Source organism: Mus musculus, chromosome 2, assembly GCF_000001635.26.
Source record: "Mus musculus strain C57BL/6J chromosome 2, GRCm38.p6 C57BL/6J".
Classification (NCBI taxonomy): Eukaryota; Metazoa; Chordata; class Mammalia; order Rodentia; family Muridae; genus Mus; species Mus musculus.
The window spans coordinates 52,539,885-52,560,485 of NC_000068.7; the positions used below are offsets into that span (position 1 = coordinate 52,539,885).

At 41.1% G+C, this 20,601-nt stretch overlaps 1 protein-coding gene across 11 annotated transcripts in view; it reads right to left on the reverse strand.

The window, feature by feature from the left end:
* The window catches only part of Cacnb4 (calcium channel, voltage-dependent, beta 4 subunit), a 248,290-nt gene that overhangs the window by 111,565 nt on the left and 116,124 nt on the right, over positions 1-20,601 (reverse strand). For 2 of the 11 annotated variants that reach the window (NM_001355059.1, NM_001285427.1), the window contains exons 1-2: positions 18,385-18,727; positions 16,318-16,477 (exon numbers count right to left, since the gene is read on the reverse strand). The exons of 4 other annotated variants lie outside the window; for them this stretch is intronic. Coding sequence is in view for 5 of the 7 variants with exons in the window: in NM_001285427.1 (NP_001272356.1) it covers positions 16,318-16,323 (6 nt within the window). In the remaining 2 variants the exon portion in view is untranslated. Of the gene's footprint in view, positions 1-16,317; positions 19,113-20,601 lie in introns of those variants that run through there. 5 more of the 11 variants (XM_017315163.1, NM_146123.3, XM_006497641.4 and 2 more) reach the window with 5 other exon arrangements.

A 20,601-nucleotide genomic window follows, 5' to 3' on the forward strand; every position in this document is an offset into this window, starting at 1 on the left:
CTTCATGTTTTAAGGAGAATCCGTGCAAAGTAGGTATGAGCAAATGCATTTAAGCTACATGTATTCCTGCATATTATTTAAATCCGGAGTAAACCCGTGTGTTTATCAATGTATTCCTCAATCCTAATAAAATTCCAAGAGTTAAAATACACTGCACATTATGCTGTAGCTCTGACACAAGAAGTTAGATGCACGCACAACTTAAAACACAGTAGTGCAACAAGGTCTGCATCACCCTCATTATAACACTATGCTCTGCACTCGTAATAACTTCAAAATTAAAGCTCCAAAAGTAGCATGAGAAATCAACTTTGAACCGATGTGGTGGCCCGTGCCTTTAATCCCAGGTCTAGAAGGCAGGGGCAAGCAGACTTTAATAGTTTGAGGATGACCTTTTCCACATAACAAGTTCTAGGCCGGCAAGGACTATGTGGTGAAACCCTGTCTCAGAGATGGGACAGAAGAGAGAGGGGAAAGGACCAACCTTTAACAAATAGTATATAACAGCACTGAAGTGAGATGGTGCAGCCATTAAGGGCGTACTTGCACACTGAGCTTACTGAAGTTCAGTTCCCAGCACCCGAGTCAGGCAGCTCACAGATACTTATAATCCCAGTTCCAGGGGATAGGATGCCTCTCCAAGCACCGGCACTTATGTGCATTCACACAAATGCACACACAGAATTAAAAATAAAATTATTTAAGGGTACATAGATATGTGTGAAAAGACCATTACTTTGTAGGCTAACCTCAAAAAACAAATTTAAAAAAGAAAAAATAATTATTACTTTATAAGTATGTAAATTTTGAAGATGAAACTATTCAAGCAATGTTCTGATAATATGTGAAGCTGGCTTAGCTTTAAGACACCTCCATACATATTTAATTATTTATTTTATATGTACCTGTGTGAGTTTGTGCATCATGTGTGCACAGCAGCCTAAGGAAGACAGAAGAGAGAGTCAGATGCCCTGGAACTTAGTTAGAGGTAGTCATAAGCCACTACACAGGTGCTGGGAACCAAGTCTGAGTCCTCTACAAGCGTAGCAGTACTCATACATGCTGAGCCAAGTCTTCAGTCCCCCTTACAGATATTTAGAGACTTGATTGCTACTTCTCTGTCAAGTGTCTCCACCCACAGACCAAACACACATACAGGAGTAAACATCTGAACATTAAAATCTTACCGAAATGATTCTCAATGGAGATACTTAACAACCATTTGGCTCCGTATCTCTGGAACAGACTCTTTGCTGTGGCCAGCAGCAGAGTTCTCATAGCACGAGGGCCAGCTTTCCCCACTGAGAACCACCTGGCTCTGACCCACAGAAACTGCTAAGACCAGCAGAAAAGTCTACTTGGAGTCCTCTTTACCTAAAAATTGTGTCTATGTGAAGAGATGAGGTACATCTGATGTGGGCACATGGCCACTGCCACAGCGATCTGTCCCCTGGGGAACAGCTCTGATGAGCATCACCAAGGACACCACCTTCTGCTTCAGGCACAGATGGGCCATACATCTCTTTCCTAGGCCAGCTAATCTACCTGTCCAGGGCCAGAGCTCTTTCTGCACTCTGGACTCCTCATCAATGGAAGAGTAAGCACCCGAGCAATGTAAGGGTCTACTCCCTCCTAGCAATGAGGAACAAAAGGTCTGTTATAGCTCTCTGTCTCCTAAACCAACCTCCCTGAATAGCACTAGTTTAACTTTTTTACTTGAAAAACAAAACAAAAGAAAACAAAATGGAACTCCTAAAACTTCCAGTTAGAGAATAATACAGGCTCAGAAATATGTTCAAGCCATGTGTGTGCAGCTTCATGGAACTTCATGGTTTAGCCTGCTATGTAAGCAACTACCTATCAGAATAGATTCTGGAACAGACACATACAGGATCGGTATGGCTTTGCTTAAAGTGGCAAGGCCTGGCCTCTGAGTATTTCCCATGATCTTCTGATGGTTTCCACTCAAGTTCTGCTCTCAACGCTAAAGGAAATTGTTGCCTCTCTATTCCCACCCTCCTTGGTCATCACCTCTCTTTAAAAGAATATGTATCAAAAGATGGCCTAGTCGGCCATCACTGGAAAGAGAGGCCCATTGGACTTGCAAACTTTATATGCCCCAGTACAGGGGAACGCCAGGGCCAAAAAGGGGGAGTGGGTGGGTAGGGGAGTGGGGGTGGGTGGGTATGGGGGACTTTTGGTATAGCATTGGAAATGTAAATGAGCTAAATACTTAATAAAAAATGGAAAAAAAATAAAATTAAAAAAAAAAAAAGAAAAGAATACTGTTGCCAGTTCTGCAGATGCTCACAGTCTAACCCTGCACTTACAAAGCCTCTCAATGACTGAACAAAGACATTTGAGGGGAGGGGGCGGTCCTAAGGGACCCAACTCAGGTTCCTGTGTGCTTTTCTGTGTCCTTTCATTATCTTTGGAGACCTCTGTGTATTAAAGGCAAGGCTAATGTGTTTTCCACTAGAATAACAGAACGCCACATACTAGGGAATTCATAAAGAAGATGTGTGATCAAGTCAGAGTCTGAAGCTGGGAATTCTGAAGATGTGAGTCCACATCAAGCATCTACCGCCTCACATCACAAATCACACCACCTGGCGAGAATCCAGTGCTAGCTCAGGTCTCCTGTCCACTTAGATAGCCTCGGAGGCCTTGCTTGCAGCCAATCCCTCAAGACCTGATCTCGTTTAACCCTAAGCACTTCCCAGGGGCTTCACCCAAACCATAAGCCCCTCTAAGCTTCACTTCTCAAGTTTACTCACAAAGCTTTAGTTTTTCCCTATTGCTAGGTCCCACCCACCCACCACCCCAAGTCCTCATTAGCATAAGAATTGAGACTCAGATAAACTATCTGTAGGGAAAACTATGTCCACATAATGAAACCTAAAACACTTGTTAATGGAAAATTACCAGCACCAACTCCTTCCTAGCTTCAGTCACATCTTCAGAAGTGTGTTTTGGGAGTGCTTTCAAACTGTGTGCTTTCATCTACTCATTTGAATATATATTCAGACAAAACACCTTCATCTTGCCTCTCCACGTCACCTCCTTACTCTTCTCCAGCCTGCTCTTACCCAGTATAGCTGACCTACAATCTCTGCTGTGTGGCCTCCAGTACTTTGACCAACAGAAACCAGAGTTCAAGAAAGAGTAGCACCCATTTCTGACTTCCTCTCTGGGGAATGCTCAGAGGCAGGTACCTGCAGGGTTGATACCTTTAACAGAGAAAACTATGTTCTTCCCTGAGTAGCTTTCTGGATAAAACTCAGTTCTTTCAGGGTCTTCTGCCTGCTGTTGGGTCTAGGAGTAGTGACCACTGTGGGTTGCCAGCATGATCTCCTAGAGTTTCCTTATATGCGACTGACATCTTTACACTTCATTAAACCCTTTCAAGTTATTCTAATTTGGGCATGCTATTTTTTTTTTCCTTTTAGTAGAGTCACCGAATTTGAAATTCCCTGTGCCTTTGACAAATATCAATGTCCACTTGCCTTTTAAAAATATTGCTACTGAATCATGCAAGTGTTTTCTTGAATTGGAGCTCACGGACATGAATTGCAAATGATAAAGACAGAGAACAAAATAGATCTTGAATCCTCTCAGCTAAGGCCAACTGTAGTACCAACTTACAACTCTCAACTCGACCTGCACACAAATTATAAGAACTTGAGTATTTCCCTAAGCCCCCAAACCTCTTTCCAATGTTCTCCAGCACGGAGATTTTATTTCACTTATGTTTTATGGAGATATTATCATTTTAATCCATCATCACCTCGGTACTTCAAACTTCTTTACAGACCAACATCACAAAAAAAAAAAAAAAAAACAAAAAAAACCTTGAAAGACACTGGGTAGCAAATTTGATCTCTAAGCAAATAAAGGTCTAATATTGTGTCTGAGAGCAATATGTTCCCTGTTCAGGAAATCCGCTGTCAAACATCATATAAATATATGATGCAGCCACCTTTGGGGAGTTGTCTGGGTGTTTAAATATTACTGGCCCTCAGAATTTGGCATCGCATAAACGAATATTGCCCTAGAAAGATACGCAAGGAAAATTCTAGCTACAGTTGAAACATATATCATGCCGTTCTGAGAAAGGTGTCTAGCCTCTCTGGGTCTTGGGATTTTTTAACTACAAAGATGAAGCTGAGGGTTGGTGCATTTTTTACAATTTTTGTTGAAAAACTAGCAACAAATTATTACAGTAGAGTAGGGGAATCCTTCCTATGCTCTCAGAAACAAAGCCCAGGAAAAGCTGCTTTCTGTAGTCAAGAAATGTCTCACAGTTTTATATTTTAGACTGAATGCTTTGAGCTAATTCAGTGTTTCTCTCAAGCAGTAAAGAATTTATTTAAATATAAGACCATTTTATAATACTCACAAATATAAATAAATCTTAAATTTTGCTAATCATTTTATCTAGCAACTCTATCTATATAAATGCTTTGGAGAAATGTTTCCCTGTATACATAAATATTCACAGAAAAAGTTGTTAAAACTCTGCAGAGTGGTTGAATGAAAACTCTTCTAAATCTTCATCAGTGGTTGTAGGAATTTGGATAAGAAGCGTCCCCCATAGGCCCCCATGGTTGAATACTTGGTCCCTGGTTTGCAGCACTGTATGGGAAGGTTAGGGAACCTCTAGGAAGTACACCACTGGGGAAGGGGTGGTGGGAGCAGGCTTGGAAAATTCACAGCCTCCTCCTGCTTCCAGCTTGTTCTCTCTGTTTCCTGTGTACAGATAGAAATGTGATCTCTCAGCTTCCTCATCTGACCTCTGCCTCCAGCTCCCTGGCTGTGGACGCTCCCTCTGGAACTGTAAGCCAAGATAAACTCTTCATTCCATAAACGGTGCTTTATGATAGTAACAAAAAGAACTGGATTTTCCACCATGACACAACCACACTACAGCCAGTATGTCACCCAGGTTACAACAAAGAGCCAACTGGCATACAAAATATCTGTGGTATATTTTTTTAGGTGTCCTAATAGGATAACATTTATTTTGATATTATTTGTATTTTTTTAATTATGTGTGTAAGACGTGTATATACTTGAGTATTTTTTTTAAATTCCCATGCCTGTCAGTGTATTAGGAAAAGGACTGAAGAGCACCTTCCTGGAGGACGGTTGAATGAAAACCCTAGTGAATTAATGATCATGGCCAGTAAGGAGGGAAGAGGCGGGAAGGTTCTCAGAGTTATTGTTCCCACTGCCCGTTTCATATTATTTATCTCTTCCCAAAATATTTCATTTCACTGAACTGAAGGTGTATTTTAAGATTCACTATTAGATTATGCACAGCAGTAGTTAAAAACACTGCCGGTGCTGGGTGTGGTGGCGCACACCTTTAATCCCAGCACTCGGGAGGCAGAGGCAGGCAGATTTCTGAGTTCGAGGCCAGCCTGGTCTACAAAGTGAGTTCCAGGACAGCCAGGGCTATACAGAGAAACCCTGTCTCAAAAAAAAAAAAACCCAAAACAACAACAACAACAAAAAAAAAACCCACTGCCAATAAAACTATGAGGTATCATTAGTTTGAAGACATGGCCCTTAGATATGTTAAATGTGAAAAAATACGTATAAGAATTAATAAAATACAGTGTATTCTTCATAAATGTTAAAATCTGAGAAGAGATTTACCACTGGAACTCTAAAAAAATATACATAATGGAGGCTGGAGAGATGGCTCAGTAGTTTAGAACACTGACTGCTCTTCCAGAGGTCCAGAGTTCAATTCCCAGCAACCACATGGTGGCTCACAACCATTTGTTATGGAATCTGATACCCTCTTCTGGTGTCTACAGAGAGTCACAGTGTACTCATATACATAAAATAAATAAGTGCTTCTTTTAAAAAATATGCATTATGGGCCTGGAGTGATGGTTCTGTAGTTAAAACCATTGCCGCTCTTGTAGAGTAGAGGACTCAGGTTTGGTTCCCAGCACCCACACTAGATAGTTCCCAGCCGCTTGGAACTTCAGTTCCAAGGTATATGACACCTTCTGGCCTCCTCAGACACCTGCAAACATATGGTACACATAAATTCCTGAAGGCACACAGATAGACATGTAAATAAAAACTCATCGTGTTATAAAAGAATATGCATTGTGGCTTATGTAACTATGCTTTCAGTTGACGATCAGAGGAATTCTCTTGTAAAACCTGACACATGCAAAGTCGCTTTGGCCTGTGCAGCTGCAGTCCTGTATTCCTGTACACTACTTTGCAATCTTCCAGCACTTCACAAAGCACCCTGTACATCATGATGACTAAAATGTCCTGTGTCGTCTGACCTTGTCAACTTCGTCCTAATCCCAATACTGTAGCCAGATTGTTTGAAAATGTGAAAAATACGTTCTTAATCCCATCACTTGAATCAATAGAGCCACTGAATCAAATAGGTACTAAGACATTAATCTCTGAGGCATCATTTGAAACCGGATGTCATCAAGCTATCAATAATGAGTCTTTGGCAAGACTAATGGACCAAAATGCTTACTCACTCACTACTTTAACACAACACTCACCATATTTTCCTATAATAGGTGATTAATATTTGCTCCAATTCTTACTTTATTCAATCATGATTTAAGGGAATATTTGAGGGACTGAGCCCAAGTCAGGAATTACACTTGCATTTTTATGACCTTTGGGTACAGTTACTTCTAAAAGGAGTAACTGATTCTTAAAAAGAATAAATGTCTCCTAGAACTTACAACATTTCTGCGGTCCTGTATTTAGTTGATTATTGGTCTTAGAATATCTCAAACAATAACAATAATGATGAACAGAGCAAAAAGTTTTTACAAATGAAAAAAACATTTGAAAATATTCTTAGATAATGGTTGTGCATACTTATAATCTCAGCACAAGGATTAAAGGATTAACTCAAAAGTTTCTAAAAATTATATATATATATGTGTGTGTGTATGTATGTTTGTGTGCATATACATATATACATATGTATACATATATACACACATATATATACATATATACACATATATGTGTATATATATATGTATATGTGTATATATATATATATATATATGTATATATATATATGTATATATATATATGTATATATATATGTGTGTGTGTGTGTGTGTGTGTGTGTGTGTGTGTGTGTGTGTGTATCAGCGGTTAAAAGCACTGGGTGCTCTTCCAGACGTCCTGAGTTCAATTCCCTAACTCAAAAGTTTCTAAAAATTATATATATATATATATATATATATATATATATACACACACATATATATATACATATATATACATATATATACAGCTAATACTTATATATATTATATATTATTGATGCTAAGAGTCATGTCAATCACAAAATAGTTATTTTAATATTCTAAATATCGTGTATGCCTACACTCATAATGTACAGATTAGACACCTTTGTTGGTAGGAAAGATGATTCAGCGCGTAGTTCCAGGTCTGACACTCACACGTTGCCAGCTCAGGCTGCTGCAGGCCGGAAGTATGATACAGGAAAGGAAAGAAAACGAGCAATAGACAAAGCATCTTTGTTGGAATCTGGAGTTAAAGTCTTACATAAAACATTTGCTTTCAGAAAGTGCAGTCTTTCCCTACACATGTCCCACACACACTTGCTTCTTTTAAAGATCCTGAGAGAAGCCAAATATGCAGATTTAAGGCCCACACACTGACACCTTACGCGGTGTGTACACAACGCCATGGTGATTGATCATTTCAGAAAGCAAATGGCACACGGCGGCATTTGTTTCCCAAAGGAAGACATGCTCAACCACAAACAGAACATAATTCTAGACGCAGAAAAACATCTTAGAAACTATCTAATCAAACTTCATTTTATCCAAAAAAAAAAAAAATTGAGGACTAGGAAGATAAAGGTGCCTGTCCAAAGTCGCCGCTAATAATAGGCCAAGGCCAAGACTTCCAAACCCTGATGGATATTCTCTCAAGGATACTCTATCATCTCCTTTTCCAAAACAAGACTCAAGTTAACTGTAAGATCTCAGAAGAGCAGTGACTTTTACCTGTCTGTTTCTATTATCACCCTGCATATGCTTCTGTGTTACTGCTAACTTTATACAGAACACTTGGCACGGAATGTGACATTTGGTGGGGACATACACATGGACATGGAGACATAGGAGTAAATATATTCTATAGGATTTTGGGTGAATCACTGTAAAAACATTATTCAAGAGCACTTGAAATAAACCTAAGTTCTTAGTAGGAACTTGTGTTGCAAGGGGCATACTTAGTTCATATATATATATATATATATATATATATATATATATATATATATACACACACACATATATATATGTATAGATATTCATTTGAAGGGCTACATATATATTAAATATATATACTAAATAACAATTTTTGTTACCACCAAGATATCAGTTTCATTATTGTTTATGCTACAGAGACAAGAAAATCAAGGCAAAAAAGCTTAAGGGACATACCCAGACTTGCCTTTATCAACCTCCCCTCCCCCAAGGACCCAGAGAGCCATTTGGAAAGAAGGCAGGAAGACTATAAGAGCCAGAGGTGTGGTTGACTCCAAGGAAACAGAATCTTCCAGACATAACTGCTCTGATACGCGTATGAACTCACAAAGCAAGTGGCAGCATGCACAAGACCTACACAGGTTCATGTCAGACAAAGTCCCAGCATGGAGAAGGGGAAGTGAACACAGGGTCCCCTGTGGTTCTTGGTTAAGATGCTATCTTCCATTGGTATTTGCAGGGAAAGTGGGGGGAAAGTTTTCTTTTTAGTGGAGTGTCACTGGGTGAACTGGCCACACTTCTGGGCAGACCCCAGAAGTGCTTGGCCATCTTGACCAAGGCGTGCTATATATGTGTGTGCATGTGTGTATGGATGTGTGTATGCCTGTGAGCATGTGTGTGTGTGTTTTGTTATGTTTTGTATAATTTGTTTTATTATATTTTGTTTATTTGGATTTTCCTGTTTTGAGAGAGAGAGAAAGACCATGAAGTTAGATGGATAGAGAGGTACAGAGAATCTGGAATGAGTCTGGGAAGGGGGAATATAATCAAACTATAGCATATTTAAAAAATAAGAAAAGGGGGCTGGAGAGATGGCTCAGTGGTTAAAAGCACTGACTGCCCTTCCAGAGGTCCTGAGTTCAATTCCCAGCAACCACATGGTGGCTCACAACCATCTATAATATGATCAGATGCCCTCTTCTGGTGTGTCTGAAGATAGCTACAGTGTACTCATCATATATATAATTAAATAAATAAAATCTTTTTAAAAATAAGAAAAATGAGAAAGAACTGTACTCAGGCCACTGCTAAGAACTGGGGAGCTAGACTCAATACCAGACTAGAACTGAGGCTCCTCCCTCAGTCACTGAATTATTAGACTGCATTACTATCTTATGTTGTAAAGCAAAAAATTAAAAAGAAAACTTTACATTTTCATAGTTGATACCCATGTTCAGTATAAAAATAAAAAAAGGAATTAAGTTTTACAAAGACTTAAAAATTCTGAGAAACACTTTTTTTTTTTTTGGTTTTTTGAGACAGGGTTTCTCTGTGTAGCCCTGGCTGACCTGGAACTCACTTTGTAGACCAGGCTGGCCTCGAACTCAGAAATCTGCCTGCCTCTGCCTCCCGAGTGTTGGGATTAAAGGCGGCTCTAAGAAACACTTTAAACTACAGTCCTATCATTCATCAAAAGCTCAACAACAGTAACCAGAGCGGTGACACTGAAGATCAAAGCTTTTTCCAAATGATGCTCAAGCAAAAAGGAAAGGTGAGAGTTAGATGTAAGAGGCAAAGGTAAAATCAGAGTCCACACCACAGGCTCCTGACCAGGGTTGCCGATAGTCTATAGTCACATCGGGTTCATTTCGGTTCTCATGAGTGCAAGAGAAAATCCAAAATGTTTCCATTTGTTTTAGTTAGGTTTCCATTTGTTTTAGTTACTTTGTTTTGCTCTTAACCAAGCAGAAACTTGCCTTGAACACACATGAATTCTTTGTGTCAGCCTTCTGAGACCTGGAATTACATGCAGGAGCTCTAAACCCATTCAAAACATCCTGCTTTAAGTGTGAACCTTTTTGAATACTTCTACAACAGATAAAAAAAAAATCAGACAAAACACAGGACATGTGAAATACTGACAGTGGTTAAGTATCTAAGCCAACAACTAATACTGCACACTGATATTCAAAGACAAGAAAATACAGAGTGAGAGCAAGTTCTAGACTTAGCACTCATAAATGGCCGACAGTGGTCTAGGCTACTTTCTTTCTATAAACCAATATGTGCTGTAAAAACAACAGCTGAGATTTTCCTCAGCCTCACTTTCTCCAACAACTTAAATGGTTCAAAGCCCAGGCTATAAACATCTACAACTCCCTATCTGCTGTCATTATTTTATACGAAGTGTAAACTCTCTTGGGTCTGCCCATTCAGCTGTGGTCTCTGGGGTTCTGTCTTCTATGTGTAAGGCACATTTGGCAGCTATGGGTTACAATCCAGTGTAAGGCTGGGCTATCACAAAAAAAACAAAAACAAAAACAAAAACAAAAAAACACCTGGCACAAGTTTCTGAATACACATAACCAAAGGTTTCAGGATCTAACATGTAATGATGGGTGATGCTTCTGGCAGCACACTCCCCTTTGCCTGATGCAACTTGACTGTGGCCTCGAACCCAGCATCTCCTACCACTCAATGCCAATGAACCTACCTGAAACACCTCAGCACGAATTCCAAACGACTGCAGGCTAGAACTTGCAAGTTTTAACAGTCACCCCCTCCAATGAGAGAATAATGGTCTAATTACAGAAACCAGACTTTGAGAATTTTTCTATTATTCCTCAGCATGGAAGTTTTCGATCAGTAGCATAGTGCTAGAATGCTTTAATTTTGTAATTGCTGTGTGAAGTTGCTAATGAGTTTCATTTAAAATTTTTCACATAGATTTTTGTCTTGGGATTTCCAAGAACTTCTGAAATGGTCCTAAATATACTTCTGGCATTTTGTACTGTGCCTTTGTGTATTCCCCTAAGATTTAACTGTTTTGTACATTGTTTTATGTGTAGGGGTGTTTTGCTTGCATGTATGTCTCTGTACCACGTGAGTACCTGATACCTGCAAAGGCCATAAGAGAGTGTTAGATTTCCCTAGAACTGGAGTCAGAGACAGACATGAGCTACCATGTGAGTGCTGAATCAAACCCAGGTCCTCTGGAAGAGCAGCCAATGCTTTCAACCACTGAGCCATCTCTGCATGAAAAAAGGATTCTTCCTTCCTTCCTTCCTTCCTTCCTTCCTTCCTTCCTTCCTTCCTTCCTTCCTTCCTTCCTTTCCTTCTTTCCTTCCCTCTCCCTTTCTTTCTTTCTTTCTTTCTTTCTTTCTTTCTTTCTTTCTTTCTTTCTTTCTTTCTCCCTTTCTTTCTTTCTTTCTTTCTTTCTCCCTTTCTTTCTCTCTTTCTTTCTTTCTTTCTTTCTTTCTTTCTTTCTTTCTCCCTTTCTTTCTTTCTTTCTTTCTTTCTTTCTTTCTTTCTTTCTTTCTTTCTTTCTTTCTTTCTTTCTGTTTTCTTCTTTCTTTCTTCTTTCTTTCTTCTTTCTTCTCTCTCTCTCTCTCTCTCTCTCTCTCTCTCTCTCTCTCTCTCTCTCTCTCTCTCTCTCTCTCTTCCCTTGTTTGTTTGCTTGTTGGTTTATTTGAAAAGGCATCTTTCTATGTAGCCCTGGCTGTCCTGGAACTTACTATATAGACAGAGCTGGTCTTGAACTCACAGAGATTCACTTGCCTCTACATCCAGAATGCTGAGATTAAAGGCATGTGCTATCATGCCCAGCTTAGTTCTTTATATAAAAGTAAACAGCAGAAACTGATACCAGCATGCAGTTTATCATAAAGACCCTTATGGAAAAGACAGGTAATCTCCCTTGAGGCTAAACCCTCAGATGCTACAGAAAATGTAAAACCTAAGATCCAGGTTAAGGAGGGAATTAACTTCTGATCAGCAAAGGCTGTTCCCTGCTAGTAAGCAGTTGGATGATGCCCTACTTTGTCCAACCTTAGCATTCATAGTGACTCCACCCCTCATCCTGTGTTGAGACTTCATGGTGTTGCTGAGAAAAGGGAGAAGTTTTTCTTTCCCAAGAAGAATAAGCACAGAAGAAAGGCTGGGTTTGCTGTGCTGAAATACTGTAAGGTGGATTAAAAATGCAAAATTAGTTGCCTTTGTCGAGAGTGTCCTTCGGATAAATGTAGTACTGGAGATTTCATTGTCAGTCACTTTGACAGACAGCACTTGTGGCAAGTGTTGTCTGACTTAACTACTTCAACAAACCAGAAAACAGGTAATGGTTAACAAAAGACAGGAACTGAAAAAAATTAAAGAATAAACAAGTATATTCATTTAATGAGTATACAAATTTGATTTTGTCTTTAATAGATGGTGAAATTATATGTATAGCAAAGGAATTGCTTTAAGACATTCTGCATTTTTATCACATATGCATAATTATGTATGTGTGGACATATGGGGGCCGGCATAGGACAACTTTGTGGGACCTTTTCTCTCAGTCCACCATTATCTGGTTTATGAAGATTGAATTTAGATCATTAGGCTTGTACACCAAGCATTTTTACCTGCTGAGCCATTTTGCCAGCCCAAAACAACTGTTTGAAAATACATTTATGATTTATTATCAGTTAAGTTCTTAAATTGGGTATCTATTTTTGTGGATTTATATACCCAGGGTTGCATAAAAAATTCTCAAGCAAAAAGAGTTCATTGTAAGGTGGCTACTAAAATTGCTGTTTTCACAGCTCCTGTGGCTGGTACAAACATGCTAAAAGCATTAAAGTCTGCCTGGTTTTTAAGGATATAGCTCTGTAGAGTTTGCTGGGTCTAATCTTCAACTTAAGTCCACTGATACCTGAGTGAGATTATGATATATGATATGACTATTGTTTGAAAGGACAAATGGGAGAGGCAAGATGAGATGGAAAATGATAACCAGTGTAGTTTTATTCTCTATTTCCCTTCCAGTTGCTTACCCAGAGAAGCGATGTTAAAGAAGAGATGGAGAACAGAATGACAATGACTATTGACCCAGTACGAAGGTCATTGGAAAAGAAAGACAGAGGCAGAGGGAAACCTGTGGGCCCTTCACCTTATGATGGGTTTACATAGTCACTGCTGACTTTCTACTGAGTGTCGCACAGATCTAAGTTCCACAGAGTGATGTGGCATTTACTGAGGTCATACAACTGGAGTCATGGTATTATAAAACTCTGGACTCAGTCATGCTACACTGTGAACAAGATCCCTCAAAAGGCTTCTTTGCCAGAAGATGGACTTTCAGGAAGTGGCTGGATTCTGAGGACTCTTGTCTAACTAATGGAGCCTTGTCCTCATGGATTAATAATATAATGGTATTATCAAGAAGTGGTAAGAGGAAGGAATTTAGACCTAGTTGAAGGAAGTAGATCACAGAAACCATACCCTGGGCCCTTCCTGTCTTCCTTTTTCTCTGCCTCTTATCTAGCATGAGATGAAGATGTTCCTCTGCCATGCACTGCTGCCACAGTGACGTTCTACCCAAACACATGAGGCCAAGAACCCTCTGAAACCGTGAGCCAAGATAAACCCCTTGAGTTCTTCCCAGGAGCACTTGAGTCATTCAAGGCAAAAATAGCTTACCGTGAGCCACTGTAGTCTAAAGAGGAGAAAAGCTGTCAGGAGAGAACACAGAAGCACCTGGGCAGAGCTGATGGGATGACTGAGAGTCACGCTCTCATCTATCTATCACCCCAAAATGGAAAACAAACAGGGAAGTAGCAGGAGGGGCAAATTCATGGCCTCTGGTCAAATTTAAGGAATTTCTCTCTTAGCATCATCATAATTCAGTATGGAAAGCATTCCTATACATATTTTAGAATTTATAGGAATTTGATTGAAGGAAGGGTATGTACATCATTTACTTCTCAGACCCTGGCTTATTACCACAATAGCTCAGCTAAGTAAAACACCTACATGTCTCCGTGAGATCTCTCATACAAACCATAAGCACTTGATTTACTTCACTAGCCACAGATGCCAAAACCCCATCTTCAGACTCGGTTACAGACCAGTTTTCATACTCTAGAAATGGACAGTCAAGACTCTCTGCCCCAGAAGCATAAAGGCCTTGGTCTGCCTGCTTCCAAGAGAAATCCAAACCTAAGTATCTCTAGGACATTTTTCTGGAGGCCCTTAAACACATCACCCCTCCGTTTGAAGTTTATCTTCCTCGTTAAGAAGCGCAAGGACATATCTTCGCATAGAACAACTTTAAAATGGAATTCCTTCACTCTGTTGTCGAGTGTGGCTTTTCAACCCTCTTGGGTAGCTTTGTTCACATCCACGGCAGTTAATAATAATTTTCCTTCTCCAAACTTCTGTGCTAGAAATCTGCCGCTTAGTATAAACCATCAGTTAACAGAGCATGAAGCATATCTACATAGGAATGTGTGTGATGTATGAGACTGCACAGTACATATGCACATGTGGATGCACAGATGTTTAGACACACATAGTTATACAGCTTATTGAAAACAAATATCTTCAAAAATTAATATATAGTTATTCTTAGAATAGTATGCAGTACATAGACATTTAAACGCATGCATTCAAACAAAACATATACATTATAATTGGTACAATTTTCTCTCCCTTTATCTCTCATCACTATCTCTAATGGTATTGATAACCACTTTATGTTTTCTTTCAATATTTAAAGACTGTATTTTCCTGGGTAATAAGTGCTTTGAATTAAGACCCGATCATTTTTCTCTTGGAAAATGACCAAGTTTCTCTCTTTCAATGCTTTAAAATTTGGGCATTTGGAAATGGAAGAGCTGGGGAAAATGGAACCAACTAGTATGTATGGTTAGCCCTGGCTTCACTTTGCAAAATACTCTGAGCATCTAAATTTCTTTTAGGTCATTCGGAATTCTATATGGCTGTGCCGAGCACTCTCTGCACAGGCCGGTGTCAGTGTTAGTGTGCTTGATCTTTAGTCAGGTGAGGACAACACTTAACAGACCAGCATGTAACACACAGCAGCAGGCTGAAAACAATCTATTTGCAAGGATATATATGTCATGACGGCCAAAAGCAGCATGTTATAATAAGCATTGACTATCGGAGAGTAGTGGGTCTCGGGCAACTTTTTCTGCTTTTCAACTCTCCTTATTCATTTCTCTTTAAAAAACAAACAAAAAGTGTATTATTTGTATAATAAGCCACCAGGACCTGTATTAAGATATACTGGAGCAGTAAACATAGAGTGCTGGGTAACACTTACACAGAAGCCAATGGCAGCCTGTGTACACGACCCATTGTAAGTGGCCCAGGATCGGCATAGACACATCTTAGGTGCATACTGCATTATCTGTGTTAAGGTGACTCACAAAGTAATGTGGGCTGTGGACGTAGCTCAGTGTTAGAGCCCATGCCTAGAATGCACAAGTCCCTGGTTTTCATCTTCAGTAAAAAACAAAAGTGTGAAGTAATGTAGCAGTCTATGTGAACTCCCCTACGCTGATGAAAGAAAGGCCTGGCTGGGGGCCACTGAGTGACCTTTTTGTATTTTCTTATACTTAGAGATGGTCCTGGTCCTTTGCTACTTGTCTGGTAACCAAAACAGAAGTTAACAGACCTGTCCAAACAGACTCCTCAGGACTTAAAAATATGATACGTGTTTACTAAACCATTCTGGCAAGCTTCTTTGCCCTTTCTTACATGTGTAGTGAGAGACAGAGGCTACAGGCTTCAGGTTTCAAACTAGGGCCCTACAAGGATAACATCTATATTTATATCTATCTGTGGGTCAGACTCAAAAACAAAAACAAACAAAAAAACAAATGAACAACAACAACAACAACAAAATACCCCACCACAGTGCCTAAATCTCTCTTAGACCATGGAGCCAAGACATGCTGACAGTGTATATCAAGACTTTATTCTTAGCGTAAAACATCTGTCTGTAGGCAAGATGACCTGTTATAGTCTCACTGCGTGGACAGACTGACTAGTAGCATGTCTGATACGCTGAGCTCCATGCACCCCACAAGCTCTGCAGTAGTAGCACAGTGCCGTAGGGACTCCCCAGCCCCCCACCCAGAGAACACGCCGTTCTCAGCTCTTAGTGCCTGTCTATCCTCGGGTTGCAGCTGGTCGCCTCAGTGAAGCCTCTCCACACACCTATCCAGCAGACCTACTCCAAGAGCTCGGCTTCGATCTGGGCAAACCCCACACTTACAGCCATCAATGCATTGGCACTGAGAGAGACGGCTGGGGATGTGGCACTCCAGGTGTGGCTTTATCTGGCACTCCACCGGCTCAGCTATTTAGGCCTAGTCGTCTCCATTGGCTTGAAGCTCTGTTCACACCATCTCGGGTAACACATCACATTATTCTTCCTTATAAAAACAAATAAACTCGAATGAGCATTCAGGGTCAGGTCAGCCCTCCGAACATCTTCGTCTTCCCCTCTGCTTTATGTACCATGGTCCCCATCCCACCCCAAATCGCTCCTCACTTCTGCCCACCTCTGTGGATGTACACGGCCCCAGGAGCTCAGCCTGCTAGCCACCACTGAGTCACTAGGAACGCACCACTGCAGTACCTAACCCTACCCGCCATCGGCTCTAACCGGTAAGTCAGGCCAGGACACTCTTCATATCCCACCCTACAGGAAAACCTGCTGTCCTGAGAGGCTGGACCAAAAGGAAAGACAAATGTTTCTGTACTTAGAATGCTTCCCCTCTGACCTGGTGCATCTGAAATTTACACAGTTCTAGAGAAGAAGGGGCTGCTCACATTAGTTCCTAGGCGACTCTGCTCACATTAGTTCCTAGGCGACTCCGCTGCTTGCGGCAGCTGGCTTCTAAAAGCGTTTCTGGAAAGAGCGACAACAAACTCCGATCCACTTCAAAGCAACACTGACTTCCCAAGTTTAAAAATCATGGTCAGAAATAAAACTTACAACTCAACGAGGGATCAGACGTTTCATAACTGAGTGTGGAGGGAGACAGAGTGTAAGAAGATAGTCAGGCCTCCTGAAGAGCCCAGCTGTGAATAGCTGCTTGACTGAACTCCTAGAGTCTCTTCCATCCCTCAACCCTACCTGCCAGAGTAGGCCTTCGTGACTTCAAGCCCCAACAGCACAACTATGGCCCCTTGCAAAGAATTGACAGTCTGGTCACTTGAAGCACGCTGGGTGGAACACAGAACGAGTTTGCAGGAGAAGAGTTAGAGTTACAGCTAACACAGGCAGCAAGGGAAAATGGGAAGCCTTCTGAGACCCAAGGGTAGCTATCTTTCACGGACAGCAGTTATGATGCATACTGCTATACTGACATATGCCATAGGGTTCTTTTTTTTTTTCTGCTATAATCTGTTTATTGGGTGATTTAGCCAGAGACCCTTATATAACACATTTCTGTTTTGAATGTGGCAACACACACAGCATTATACTCATAAAATTCAGACGCCCCACAGCATGTCCCATGGGCAACCCCTCATCATCCTTCCTTGCAAGGTGTCTACGTAAGTGATGCAGAAACAGGTGCTGCCCCCAGCAAGAGTTAAAAAAAAAAAAAATGAAGCATCCAGCCGTCAGCTTTAACCTCTGTGTAAACTGTACAGCATACTATGCTACAAATTCGGGGATTGCAGAAAATCATCTCATCCTGATGGTGAAACATTGCAGGAGGCTGAGCTGTCAGGGGCCGGAGTCCAGTTTTCTAAGACCAAACACACATGAGTTCACTTCGGTCTCCCAGGGCAGAGTAGAGGGACACCACCTACCGCCTCTGCACTGGAGTATTGTGTGCGCGACCCTTTGCATCTCATTTCCTTAACAAAGAAGCAGCAGAAAGCACACTGTTTGTCTGGCCAGTAAGCACATAATAACAGCTATAGCTGAGGACCTTCCATTTATGCTAGCTCAACAAACAATGTTATTATATAAAGAACGAGTCTTTCCCGTGAACCCCGCTACTGGAAAAAACAGCACTTTCTGCATAGTTTAAGCCAGTCTACAAGGGGCAGTTACCCATCATGAATCAACCCTGGCCCTGGTCACAGAGAAATCCCAACAACCTATTCTCTTAGATGCCTTTGCTATCAAGTTAATTGCCCTTTTGCTTGACAATAAATGATTTCAGTTAGCTACACACTACACAGAGCATACACAGCTGCCAGCAAGCACCCCAATGCTGTTGGCTTTCAGCTCCATGTTTCCTGCGTTGCCTAAGAAATAGGAGGGGGGAGTGGGAGGAGGAAGAGGAGGAGAGAGGGAACCGGCTATCTATGAAATACTTACAGCCTCCGAGTCTTCAACTCCATGCAGGTACAAATTGTCATACATGGAGGTGTAATAATCCACAGCACCTCTTTTAAGGCAAAAACAAAATTGCTGCAGAAACCACAGCTAGAGCTTAAAAGAAAAAATAATAATAATAAAAGGCCTCTTTGGAAGAGCTGCGCTGCCTTATCAATTCCTGTGGATTTACCAGGCAAGATGTTATTCGTTCACATCATACAGGGCGAGGTTATCCCCAGAGACATGCAGACCTGGCATTTTATCTGCCTCTCCAATACAGAGCATAAAAAGCAAAAGCCTTCCTCAAGCACAGACTGGTGACAGAGCTAGGAAAGCGGCCTCTGATTGGCTCAGCTCCCCTGCTTCAGTCAGCTGAAGAGCGTTCCCTGAGAGAGTGGAGGGTGACTCTGAGCATCCTACCCAGCACAGAGATGCTTCCTGTTTCTCACGCATTGCTAGCTCTACAACGAACACTTAGCAGTAGCCAAAAGGCTGTTTCAATGTTTAGGAAGGAGGGCTATCAGATACTCGAATTACAGCCATTCATCCTCTTTGTTAAATGCACAGTTGGAGGAGGGAGCAAAAGAGAGGTTTTATTTTTTGAGTATTTCATAAAGACAGGCATAGGCAGACACCGATCTCCATCCAACATCTGTACTTTGCAGAGGTGACTTAAGTTAAGGGACACTAAGTCATAGAGAAAATTTTAATCTAAATGAAGGAAAGTAGATAAAATACCAGATGGTAAGGTTTGTGGCATTTGTATAGGAAAAGTTTTCCATATTTTCACCAGTGTCTCTCTCTGCCTTACTGGCAAGATAACACTCTTGTGCCACTAGTGAAGTCTGTAGAGGTAGCCAAAACCTCTCAACTTTTAGGTGCAGAATTGAACATTCTTTTAGTTCAATTTATTTAAAATTCCTCTTAAGTAACAGACTATGCTTCTGCGAGACTCCTCCCTCTGCTTCTTATACCACTATTTCCCGTATCTCTAATAATCCCGAACACTGCTGCTCCTTCCCCACAAGTCACACAGGAAGGTCTCACCCCAACCCTCTGTTCCCACACCATCCTCACGCTGATGGAGGACAAATTCTATAATGGGGTCACCTGAGATAGAGTTCCCCCACTTACCTATGGCTGTCTGCTCACCAGTAATAGATTGCAGCCTGACCCAGGAAAACCTACAGCCCACACTAAAAAGAATCCAGCTAAAATTGGAAAGAAATTGGTAAGGGGCAAATAGCATCATCTTGAGAAACTGTATGAATCATGGGGTAAGAAATAACCCAGCAACGCCGTATCAGCTTTGCCACTAACTTACCAGCTGACCTAGGCCAGTCAGGCACTGCCTCTGCGGGCTTCAGACTCTGAGGGAAGAAATAACTCGGAGAAAGAACTTTGCAGCTCCGAAGTGAGACATAAACACTTACCAGCAACAACCCTGCTTTGTCAGCCAGAAGTCATTGGCTGTAGCTCACAGGACCTCAGCAAGGAGTCACCGGCCCAGACCTGAGAAAGGAGGCCATTCCTCCAGTCAGTCTGAAAGGCCTAAGTCCAGAGCAGCAAACCAAGTCATCAAAAGTAACCCAAGAGCTACCAGAGCTGAGAGCAGCTGACATCCCTTCTTCCACGTCTATGATGGTCCAACCACTGCTGGCTTTCAGTCACGTTTGCATCTCTCAATACCTAATCCCTTTCAAATCTAGAAGATGGCAAGGTGACCTCCAGACTGGGTCCTCCAGACTCCCTAGATGACAAACTCACACAGGATAGCTATCATCTTTGAGTCTGTGCCTACCCAGGAATATGTCTGACTCAGAATCACAAGCCAATAAGGAACTCCAGCGAAGACAAGGTTTTTTTTTTTTCCTCAAATTCTCCAGGATAGTTTTTTTACTTTACTATTGCAACTGAGAGTATAGCTGTTTCCTGATTATTTTTAAACAAGAGTCCATTAAAAAGAGAAAAAAGAAGTGGTCTGTTTTCAGAATTGACCAAAATGGGTGAAACACTCCCTGCTGAGAAATCCTGCAAGACTCAACTGCCCCCCTTCATCTAGCACTATCTGCTAATGCTAACACCAGGCCTAAGAGGTGGGTTGTCCAGAGCAGGAGCTTGCATCACGAGTATCTCATACAACAGTCTGCCATCTGACTCAGGCTAGCTTGCGGGTCCAGAGGTCCAGAGTCAAGAGCAGCAGTTGTGTTATTCCTT